Source organism: Nuphar pumila, chromosome 3, assembly GCF_984573655.1.
Source record: "Nuphar pumila chromosome 3, dmNupPumi1.hap1.1, whole genome shotgun sequence".
In the NCBI taxonomy this organism is placed as follows: domain Eukaryota; kingdom Viridiplantae; phylum Streptophyta; class Magnoliopsida; order Nymphaeales; family Nymphaeaceae; genus Nuphar; species Nuphar pumila.
Window position 1 is genome coordinate 132,551,324 of NC_143251.1, and position 11,973 is coordinate 132,563,296.

Sequence of the window (11,973 nt, forward strand, 5' to 3'; positions counted from 1 at the left end):
CTCCTACCCAACAGCACAGGGTAAGCCCTCGACCCTCTGCATTTTTTTTTATAGAGGGTCGCCTGGGCCAACCGCTGCCGGGAATGGTTGTCACCCCACTGCGACAGTTGCCGTCGTCTGGCAACCAACGTTGCCCCATGGCGACGGGCGGTCACCGACTAGAATGGCTTTGTCACCAATGAAGGCTATCGCCCCACGGCGACAGTGGCATCAAAATGCTGGAAGGCCCTACGCGCCAACACACAAAGCAGAATGCATGGAGAGTGGGCCCATAACCCAATGTTAGCATTTTCTGCAAAACAAACACAGAACGCGTACTTGTATTCGCCATAGAGCATGTGCAAGAAATTCAACGTTCTCTTCAACCGGTCGATGCCCACAATGAGCCCAGGCCTTAGGTCGACGGTGAGCAAGACCCTAAACCACGTAAACTGGATGTGGGATTTGGATAGGATTACAGCTATGAATCTCTCATCATCTCCGTAACATCCTACCCCCTTATATAATGAGAGAAATAAGCAGTTACTTGAATGTGGTATCTTCACATTCACGTATCTCCCACTCACTCACCCCATTATGTGGCCACTAATGGTTGTCAAACTGGAAACCGGGTGACCCTGTGGGTTGGACCCAGACTCATTACGTCCAACAGAGCATTACTGGACCTCGGTAGAGCATCACTTTTTTCTTAAAAAAATTCTAATTTACTGATACCGTTCCTCTTCATATCGGAGTACTATATTTCGGGTTTTGGATGTCGCCAGGAGTGCACTGGACACTGTCCATCCGAAACATCAAATTGGTGCAATTCAAACGTCTCGTCAGACAATGGGATTTGGATGTGGATGGATACCCATGACCATAGCTCCATGGACCTGATCCGCGCTCTCGATTCACACCAATGAAAGGTCACCAATATTTTTTTTTTTTGAGTTGAAGAGCCCTTGCCGAAAACCGGGTTACTTAATGGGCCTGCCCCACCATAAGGTAAACTCCAAGTTAATAGGGAACGACCTTCAACCAACCGATAGATTAAAAAATCAAGCATGAAAAAAGCAAAAGGAAAAAACAAACACGAAATCAAGGATTTTACGTGGCTCAGCAAAAACTACCTAATATACAACCGCTGAGCCTTTTCTTTTAAGATACATTAGAATAATAATAATTTTACATGGAGTCGGGATATAACAAAGAGTTTAAGGTGAGGTAAAATTATATAACTACCCTTCAAAAAACTCATCTCGAAGATAACGCCAACAAACTCCCGCCTTACGGGCAGGAGAGCTCAACCCCCTTGAGGTCACTGACACCCAAACCCTTCCATAGCCAAAGGGTAAGAAGCCATGATCAGCAGAATCAGCCACATCCAGACCAGTTGCCAACAACCAGTGAATGCTCCAAAATATGGGTTCTGATTGGATCAGTTGAAGAAGTAAAAAAAATTTACCAATTGTTCAAGACTATCTGAATCCATCATGAGAACAAACAACAGATACTGCGACTTCTTTATCTATTAAAAGTTCTAGTCACAGAAACATAGAAATACACTACAACTCCCGTGATGGGGAGAAAAAACAAAGAAAAAGCAACAGACATTTTACACACCTCCATAGAATATGTCCCAAGTGCTAGCAGAGTCGCTCAAACTATTTCCAGCGACCCAGCGTTATACCACTTGAGCAAATCATAAAAAAACAGGAGGAAAAAACTACCAAAGGTCCAAAAGCAGTTCACTTCCCCTGCGAAAGAACGCTAGGACAAATTCCACTACAAAAAATTGAGGGGAATTTTCATTGATACCCTGGCAATGCGAACAGCCAGTAAAAAAGAGATGCTCGCCGACCGAGCTGCCAATATTTACTGATTCCTACTTACAAAGACAATCTTGGGGCTTGGAAACAGTTGCAGAACACAATCGTTCATCACTGGCTTTGGATCCTTCTCAGAATCTGGTGCTGGTCGTATCTGTGACAAGAAATTTGACACACGCTCATGTTAATACAAGTGGAGGCAATTACACAGACAAAACGGATTAATAGAACTTCAATAAAAAAAAATTTGAAGACATGATGCAACAATGTAGCAGATGCTTATGCATACAAGTTCTGTCTAATTAAGCAAAAACAATCGGAACATTCATGATGATGTTATTTCCTGTAAACATAGGACATGAGCGTCCCTGTCAAAGCGGGATGCACTGGACACAAGATCCAGGGCAACGTCGTGTCCTGTACCGTTCCATCCATGGTGTGAAACGCACCCCAAAAGAATAAAAAGCATCTCATTTGGGTCAATTGACACACACTGCATCTAAAAGCCACCATTAGAAGTGGCTACCATATGCAATGCTTCTTCAATCTCCTCCAATTTTGCTTAGCTCATGCATGCAAATGGGAAGGCAGGGGGCTGACCAGGTATGCCTATGCATATTTGTTACAGTGCTAATGAGAAATATCCCTTGAGATTGACATATATGGAATAGAGAGCAAGACCTTTTCCACAAATAGGACATGTTCGAGGCCAGAAAGGTAGGTAGTATATCATTAAAAATTAATGTTTATTGCAGGAGCCTGTCAAAGTCTCAAAGAAGACTTTGATCATAAAGATCTACTGAACAGCTAAAGTAGACTAATGCAAATATACCAAAATTTTCAAATTTCAACCTAAAAGCTACACTTGAGTGAATGAGTTTATATTTATAAAGAGATTAATGGGAAACAAACAGAAGTAAATAGAAATAATTACCTCATATCGCCGCAACAAAGAAACAAGAAGTGTGGCTATTCCAAGTATTGCAAATTTCTGACCAATACATGCCCTTGTACCAGAACCAAAGGGAAGAAATGCTGCATTAGCATTTGGATCCTTTAGCACAAATGAACTTCTCTCGGCACCTTTGCATGCTCCTGCAAATGAAGCTATTAGCAACAAAGTCTTGGAAACCAATACTCAAGGAACTGTTTACACAATCAACAGACATATCTCAATGTGTGGTGCTCCCTATAAGCATTAATTCCCTTAAAAATGGGTTTCTTCATAGTGGTTTAAGTAAAGCCATCCGCATTTGATGAAGTTAATGCATATACTGAATTGTCACATCAGAAGGGGCAATTTTTAACCGAAACAGGCATTGCGAGGTTGATAGCAGCCATTTACCTGCATTGCAGTATAAGGGAGATTACAACTGCAAACAGTTAACTGTTAAGGGGTGTAAATGAGCTTAAACGTATAAATCACATGAGAATCTTACATGTTTTAAAGCAAGATTTCGTGTCTAAAAATTAACGCGCAGACAATGGCTGAAGTATGACAAAAATACAGTGTAACAGCTAATGTGGGTTCAAATCAAGTAGCCCTATCATTGTCAACGGTCTTAGCAAAAAACATTTACAAGAATGTTTCCTCTTATCAGAAGCAAATTAGAAGACCACATGGTCCATTGAAATTTTTTCAAAAAACAGTACCAAAGTGATAGTTTCATCATATAAAAATCTCTTTCCACATAAGAAGCAAGGTCAGGTGTGAGCAGGGTACGAGCACAAGGCACTGGTACTACTGCGTGGAGGACTAGAAAGTTTCAGGGACTGCTTCACTTGAAACACATAATAGTGCAGGTTTCAAAGTATTTTTATATTGTTTGTAGTAAACAATGTTATAGATAAAGATGTTTAATAATTAGAGTTTGTATTTAATTTTGCTGTGCACGTCATTCAAACAAATAATTTATTATTTTACAAGCATTTGTTTAAAAAGGTACACATCTGCAACTACCAACAAAAAAGATCTATCTCAACAAATATCACAAATATACAAATTATCCTTGTTAATATTACTCAATGCAGAAAATCAGTTTAACAATCTAAAGTCAAAACAATGCACACAGACAGACACACTCTACATAAACTTAACACAGGGAGGGCCAAATGAAAACGATGTAAAGCAATTCATAAATAACAGATAATCGATTTATGCAGTCTAGGATCGTGAGAAAACCAAGAAACAAACAAAAATAAGTCATGGTATCTTCTTCTGATTAAGTTAAAAAAACTGAACCTTCAAGCATAGTGGTGGGCAGCAAATCTGGCTCATCATCACCACCACGCTTCCTTGATAAGAAACGGTATGGATTAAATTTACTAGCATCGTTTCCCCAACTAGAATTGTCCATCTGTACCAGCTGTATTGGAACAGCCAGAATTGCTCCAGCAGGTACATTTATATTCCTTTTAAGCTTCAGATCTAATTGAAGGACAAGTAACAATAAGCATAACATATTTGTACATAAAAGTAGAAAAGCATCACAAATCATGGAAGTTGTGAAATGGATTGAACATCTTCAGCAAGAGTGCATGAAGAGTTTTTTCAGTATATGTTATGCCAAAAAGAAATGAAGAAACAAAGCTACCAAATTTATGCTCTTTAATGATAGTCACAAACAAGAGAGAAGCAAAAGAAATTCCCAATCAGACATTCAATATTGAGCAAGAAATGTGCACCTAGCACTTGGATTCCTGTGAGGTAAACATAACTTGGAAGTTCAAAGTCCCAATAAAGTTTCTACTGAAATCATTTAAACTTAGAAAGAAAAGAAAAAGCTTATGAACTTGTGACACAAATTTAATTTCTAATTAAAATATTGGAGCAATGCAGTAAAGACAATATGAAAGGGTAAATATTGGCATGTGATTATAATGAAAACCTGAAAACAGAATTTTTAGTATTAAAGAACAAGAAGGCCAATAAAAACCAAAAGGCAACTATTGAAATTTATGCATATGTTGTCAAATAAGAGAGAGAATACACATATCCAAATCTGTCAGCCAACAATAAATGAGGAACGATTATCTCAGGGTTACCGGAAGCGTTTTAAGACTCGGGGAAGCGCGCTTCCCCGAAGCGCCAATTTTTCAGGGGAAACTCGCTTCCGCTTTTTTCTATTTTTTCCTTTTTTGCTTCTCCCTCGCTTCCAGCTTGCTTCCGGTTCGCTTCTCTTCTCGCTTACGAGACAATTTTTGGTTCGTCTCTAAGTCGTCCCATGCTTCTTATTTCCTAAAATTTTAGAAGTGCCTCGCTTCCTGCTTCCACTTCCCGAATCACTTCCCGCTGCCGCTTCCCTGACGGGCAACTCTTGTTCATCTCCATCATCACTTATCTAACACTCAGAAGTCCTATTGGCTTCTTTTAGATCCAGGAATCAGGATCAACAGGGAAGGGGCGTAGGGACTTTCAAGAGGAAGAAATTTGGGGTAACATGCACGCCCCTTCTTTTTAGAAACACCCAAACAGGTGAACCTTAATGGACAGAAGCTGAAAATAAGGTACAAAAAAGGAAATGTGAACTGTGAGTGCAATTCAAAGTTGTAACAAAAGCAGCAAACTGAGAAAGGAAATTTCAAAGCATGCTTTGGAGGGGATAAGATAACGTGGACTTCTGACTCCCTCCTTTTCTTATCCTCCAAGGCACTTGGTCTATGCAACAACTAAGGCAAGTCGAATTGATATTAAATATCAAATCTAGACTACAAAGTTGAACAAGAATTTTGTGTAAGTTTCTTTTCTCTTTTAAATTTATACCTTCAGATGAAGTCATTTTTATTTCTCAGTATCGTGCTACTTAGATGAGTACTCAACTAGGACAAGTACATAGAAAACAGCACTTAAGTAATCCAAGTTATATTTCATTTTCCATAAAAATTCAGCCTGAAATACAAACCCATATTTGTGGTAAAGAGCCAACAGCATACTAACCTTGACCATGAAGTTCGCAAAGTTCCATGGAGTTCCAAACTTATCAGTAAACTAGTAAGCAAAATTGACAAATACAGACTACACAGTGTTTCATCAGTTCTTGTAGCCGTAACCATTGCATTGACCAGTGACAGGAAGCAGACAGTACTATAAATGATGAGGAAGTTTCAGGCTATTACTACATGGCAGTAATAATTTTTTTCCAAGGTCTATAAAACTCACCCAATGAAACTGAAGCAACAAAGAAAGCCCTCAATTTCTCAAATGAACACGGAATCAAGTATACAAGTGCAAAAAGCTAAGATAATGAAGCTTTTACCATGCTTCAAAGAACATCGCTGCAGCAGAGGTCCAGCAGGTAAAAGCCTAGCAGACTCATATACAGTTGCCAGTAAAAAATGCATCTTCTGGACTTCATGTGCATCAGGAAGCGATGATTTTATGCCAACCATCTCCATTTCTGCATAAATCTGCCAGAAGAAAGTTATAACGAGTTATAAATTAGAAAATAGGCAAAATAATCTCAGGTGGAAAGTGGACATAAAATATACAAACCTGATACAATGGCACTTGGTTGCAGATATCCACTGAAATACCTCTAGATAATCATAAAGTAAGATAGGCACTACAAACTGGAAGATATTATTTCTAATAAATATGGTCAGGATATAGTCAAACAAAGAGATTGTTTTAGTGATATGATCATCAGCACAGGCTGAAAATGCAGCAAGCTTTTAGCTTCAACAGTTTTAGAAATGTTAAATATCAAAAAAACTATAGTGAAGCGTGAAAAGAGATAATTAATAGTAGTAATGATAGGGTGCTCCTAGAGCACCTACTCCCACCTAATAGAAACTTTAGATTTTCAAATTTCATGAGCTTTTTTGTTGATCAGACCCTATAGATATGATCTATAAGCATTATTTAGTAGAAAACAAGTTTTTGATCATGTGATTATAGCATACATGTAGGTTTTCTAAGACCTTTAAATATCAATGAGTCACAATGTATCAAAATTTCATGACTTAAAAAATCTTATTTTTATGCCCAAAAAACATGATCCAAAGCATGATTTCTTTCAAATAAACTGTGTTGAGTACATCCATAAGGTCTGATTGAGAAGATACAACCTACAACTATGATTTCTAGTATGTGGAAGTAGGTGCTCCCGGAGCACCGGAGCATTACTCAATTAAAAGAAGGGATTTTACAGCTGAAAAAAGAGCTCTACAACAAGATGCGTTCTTCAACCGCTTACTTCACTGTTTGCAAAGGAGCACATACTCTTTGCTCTTTGGGGGAGAAACAATATACTTTTCATCTATAAAGTTTAGTTACATTCATCTTTAGACACTTTCCGAGATGCAGACGATACTTTTTTTAGCTTTGAGAGTCAAACAATTAACACTTCATTAAAATACACTAGCTTGAGTAACAGAATTCACCAAAGAAGCACCAGAAAAAATAATGGAGATGTTATTGATCCAATTTGATCATGAATAAACTGATCTGATGCTATTTTGATGGATTGCAGGACAAAGATGGCAATGAATAAACCAATAACTTTTAGTTCTCAGAATAAAAAAGGCAAAACTTAATTCAAATACAGTAGCCTGAGTGATAGGATTTCACCCAAGCACCAGAAAAAATAAAGATGGGAGTGTTATTGATCCAAAAAAAGTAAGAATTTTATTTCTAAAGAGAATATATACAGATTATCCAAAAAGGAAAGAGAGTATATACCTTTTCTTGAATCTCTGGATGTATAACAAGCCTTGCCAGCACACTACTGATCAAACCAGCAGTTGTCAGACATCCATGAAACATTATCCCCATGATATTTGCATAGGATTCATCCATCAAACCAACGTGTTCCATAAACTCTCCTGATAATAAACTTGCAAATGCATCTTCTGGAGGGCTTCTTGAATCAAGATCATCTGACCTCATAATGTTTGAAATTTTATTATTACAGTCTCCGCTAATGGTATTCAACATTCTAGCCCGATGCTTGCACTCTAGAAGTATCTCCTGAGTTAAGTGTTTCAGCGTTTTGCATAGCTGTTGATATCTCCAAAAGCTTCTCATCCAAAAAGGAGGAATTTTATATGATGCCCAGAAGCAAGCATCCTTGGCGATCATCATAAGAAGCTCTTCATAGGCTTGGGACTTAGACCAAGTCAAAAATGCATCACCAAAAAGTGTTTCCCCAAGAATCGAAAAAGACATTTGCTGTGAAACTGATCCGCAATCAAGAACTCCTTCAGCCATTAAAGAATCAATCCCTTCCATTATAGAGTCAACCACCTTGGACGAAATTGCATAAGCTCTGTCAACAACCAATTTCTCATCCAACTGTGTTGCCAACGATTTCCTTCCATTTCTTACCTGCAGAAAGGAACAGAACATAACACAATAAGCAAGGAAAGAGGAAAAACATAAGTAACACTTAAACATGTTGGGGCACGTAAGGCTAGGTGGTCATGTCCTCAACCCGGAGTTTTAACCTCACAGGGAGTCCTTGCCCATTAAGTGACCCTGTTCTCGGTGAGGGTTCCTTTGTCATAAAAAAAAAACAAGCCTTACAAAACCCTGTAACCAAGAAGGAAGAAGAAAAGAAAGAGGAATAAAGTCTCATATATGCATGAAATAAAAAGGATTACATCCAGGGGCGTAGCTAGGGGGGGGCAGGAATTTTTTTTTTTTTTTTAAAAGCCCAGTCCTAGCCCTGCCCTGATTCCATATGAAATAGATTTTTATCCATTTTTTAGCCCAGCCCAGTCCTAGCCCAGTCCTTACTGCAGCAAATAGTTTGATTTGTCCATATGAAATAGATTTTTATTAATAATTGTAGCCATTTTTTATTTTATCTCAAAAAAAAATTTTGGGGGGCGCTGCCCCCGAACCCCCGACTATCACACAAATAATTTTTTTTTCTACACCCCTGTTTGCCCCCCCCCCCCCCCCTCACATGAATCCTAGCTACGCCCCTGATTACATCTATAGGCCACGTTCTTTCTTTTTCATTTAAGGAAATAATAAAGGTAGAATATTCAAAGTCCGAAGAAAAGGAATCCATCTGAACGGCAGAAGAACATTTTAGCATATGGTACAAAGATCTCGGGTTTCATCAGTAAGCATCTACAGTCTCGTTTCTAGATCTGTGAACCGCGATTTTCATGGATTTTTTGTTCTTCCCTTAAATCTATCCGTACGGTTGTGAACTACATGCTTGAATTCATAAGGAGCAACTCTTGAATCATCCGACTATGATGCATAAACAAAAAATTTTAAGGCTTTAAAATCAACGGCTCATAATCTTCATAAATATTCAAGCATCTAAAAGTTATATTTTCCCGTAAAAAATACACGATCCAATAGTTGACTTCTAGCAAATTCACCATGCAGAACAGATCTACCTACATGGTTGGATTTGCAAAAAAAAAAAAACGTTGGAAATGCCCAGTTCACACGGTGATTCTCATATTCTAGTGACTTCAAATACCAAAACGATAAATAATGAATGAATTAGACTTGATTATGAATAAGAAAACACGAACAGGACCAGATTACCTTCTCAAAAGCCGAGACGAACAAACTCGATCGCCCAAACGCCATACTAAACGCCTTCCCTGTTAACGGCAACTTATCCTCCGCCTTACGCAGCATCTCCTTGATCAACTCCGGATCCTTCACCGAAACCAGCAGCTGCGTCGGCCCCAGCCATAACCTAACCACCGGTCCATACTCTTCGTGCGATCTCGACAAAAACTCTTCCGAACCGAAGGCGGAAACAAACAACCAAACAAGCAAAAGAAAAAACCCCTAAACTCCTTAATTCCGCAACAATCACATAAATGAAAGGAAGCAAAATCACGCAGTCCATGCCCGAGATAACTAAAAACCTCCGATCCAAGGCTCACCTGTGAGATCATCAAACTGGTTACGGCCCTTCCCCTTGCAGATCGCCTTCATGTGGCCATAGAAGCTCGGGCAGGGTGGTCCGGGAAGCCGGCTTCCCTGCGACCAGAACCTGAGCAACTGGACGATCCTCTGCACGAGGAGGCCGGTGACCACGATGAGCGCGATCCACAGGAAGGCGTTGATCTGCCTGACGGCGTAGCTCCTCAGCAGGTGAGAAGCGGAGATGCAAGTACCGGACCGACCGATGGGGTCCTTGCTGAGGAGTAACCCCAGGAGAGTGTAGGGCGCCTCGCAGGAGCTCATCTCACGCCAGAAAAAAAAGGAGACGGCGCAGCGTTTCTTCACCCGACGTTCCGGGAACAAAAAATCGCAGCAATTCTTTGATGGAGGGCGTGGCGTAGCAAGGATTAGCGCGCCGAATTCGACCACATCTCGACGAAGAGCGTTCTATCGCAAGAAATTGAGGGAAATTTTTCTGGAGGGAGCATCTGTAGCGCTAGAATTCGGGGCGATCCTTCTTTCGGATTTTACACTTTTGCTAGGGCTAAGGTTGGCGTTAGGATTAGGGCAGCAGAATTTGGAGAATCAATCTACTTCAGAGAGAACAGGCGGAGGAGAAAGTTGAGCATGCGCTGTGTGTGTGTGTGTGTGTGTGTGTGTGTGTGGTGTGTGTGTGTGTGGGTGGGGGGCGGGGGGGGGGGGGGGAGGCGCTTATATAGTCTCCAGACTCTCCACTGTACCGGTGGCTCGCTGCGGGCCGATGGTTGTGCGAAATTACCAATCAACCCTAATGCTTTCGGTGAGTCAGGATTCTTTCACATTAGAAAACATGTGAAGGTCAAGCCGTTCGTTGCTTTTTGTTCCTATAAAGAAAAGTAGCTTAATGGTTTTCAGGACACGTAAACGGGGCCGGTCAAGTAGGGCTGCCAAACGAACAGAGCAGCTCGATTCGGCTCGGTTTGACTCGTCACGAGCTTGGTCGTGATCGGTTGGTATAGTTGGCGAGTCGAGTCGTGAGCAGCTCGTTCATCTTAAACGAGCTTAGCCCGAACACATGGTTTTCAACTAGGCTCTGCTCGATAGTGCTCGAATAGATAAAATATATATATTTATAAATAATATATATATATGTGTAACATATGAAAGAAAAAATGCAATGAATAAAAAATTAAGTATAATTTATAAAAAATTATATATATTTTCAAGTATAATATATAAAAATATATATACTATGTATAAATAACATAGAATGGTTTTACATGAGCCAGCTCGTGTTTGGCTCGTTACAATCAAGGATGAGTTGAGCTCGAGCTCAACTCGGCTAAACACAAACATGAGCCAAGCCGTGAGCTCAATCCACTAGTAAACGAGGTCAGCTCAAACATGCCCTGTTTGGTATGTTTGGCTCATTTACCAGCCTTACAGTCAAGTAGAGCTTGGCTCGACCTGTGGTCGGCTCGTAAAGAGCTCGTTCCAACTTGTGAAACAGGTTTGACAAGTTCCAGTTTATTTGGCTTGTATATGTTTTGTTTATTAATAATAAAATATATTTTATATTATAAAATGAAGATGGTTCAAGTGTTTGACATGCAAGCAAATAAGTCTTTGGATCATGTGACTCGGTGTTGTGTTGTCAGTATCGGCTTGAATCGGCGTGATACGTGTTAGAAAATCGATACGTAACTAACTTGAATTGGTTATTTTTTAATAAATATAGAAATAGCATAAAATTATTTTTTGTTTTATTTTAATGACTTTAACATGTGTCATGTTATTATTGACACATAATGTTTTTTATTTATTTGTTAGCCGATTCAAAACGATTCATTTGAAAATCACTATCGAGCTATTCACCTAAATCTTTGGCCAAACGATTCAGGACCGATACTGATACTGACAACATCGGTCCCAGTAATGAGAGGAAGAACCTCAATTAGGCTACCAACGGGGGCTCCCGGTGGTTGGTAGGAGCTATCAGTGCAAGTCTCCCTGTGGTGGGGCGTTACAGGTTCAAAACTCAGTGATACGTTGAATAATAACTGGTGCGATCTGCCTAACCCTAGCTTGCCTTTCAAAAAAATATATCGCAATTCGGCTGTCATGCTCCAAAGTAAACGGTGACTGAAAGCACTAATAGCAGGCAGACGCCGTATCAGTTTCGGAATCTCAAGATACATACGAATAGGGGTGTTAATGGGTCGGTTTTGGTTGGGACCCAAGTGAAACCAGACTTAGCCTTGATTTTCGGGTATGATATCGGGTCTAGACTCAGGTCTAATCAGATTCACCATATGACAAATC

The 11,973-nt window shown here is 39.7% G+C and overlaps 1 protein-coding gene across 4 annotated transcripts; it reads right to left on the reverse strand.

Annotated features, from left to right (window-relative positions):
• Nucleotides 1-787: 787 nt before the first annotated feature.
• On the reverse strand, nucleotides 788-10,342 carry LOC149843889 (11-oxo-beta-amyrin 30-oxidase-like). Of its 4 annotated transcripts, none has more exons than XM_090000121.1 (8): nucleotides 9,672-10,342; nucleotides 9,322-9,521; nucleotides 7,492-8,136; nucleotides 6,068-6,218; nucleotides 4,054-4,239; nucleotides 2,746-2,906; nucleotides 1,876-1,965; nucleotides 788-1,411 (listed from the first exon to the last, which is right to left on the reverse strand). In XM_090000121.1, exons 1-8 carry the CDS (start codon nucleotides 9,973-9,975, stop codon nucleotides 1,301-1,303), a joined length of 1,848 nt encoding a protein of 615 aa, XP_089856247.1. In that variant the 5' UTR covers nucleotides 9,976-10,342; the 3' UTR covers nucleotides 788-1,300. The 4 variants fall into 4 exon arrangements, 1 of the variants encoding a protein (XP_089856247.1); XR_016430922.1 differs by having other exon boundaries at nucleotides 1,278-1,411; nucleotides 1,606-1,965; XR_016430923.1 differs by lacking the exon at nucleotides 788-1,411 and having other exon boundaries at nucleotides 1,480-1,965; nucleotides 2,746-3,156.
• Nucleotides 10,343-11,973: the final 1,631 nt, after the last annotated feature.

What these genes read in the sequence shown, in the direction of transcription:
- LOC149843889 (XM_090000121.1), bottom strand. Translation starts at nt 9,975, where the DNA reads ATGAGCTCCTGCGAGGCGCCCTACACTCTCCTGGGGTTACTCCTCAGC. An exon ending in CCAGTTTGATGATCTCACAG is followed by an intron (nt 9,522 to 9,671) that starts GTGAGCCTTGGA and finishes TCGGTTCGGAAG; the next exon opens with AGTTTTTGTCGAGATCGCAC. An exon ending in CAAGCCCCAAGATTGTCTTT is followed by an intron (nt 1,412 to 1,875) that starts GTAAGTAGGAAT and finishes TGATCCAATCAG; the next exon opens with AACCCATATTTTGGAGCATT.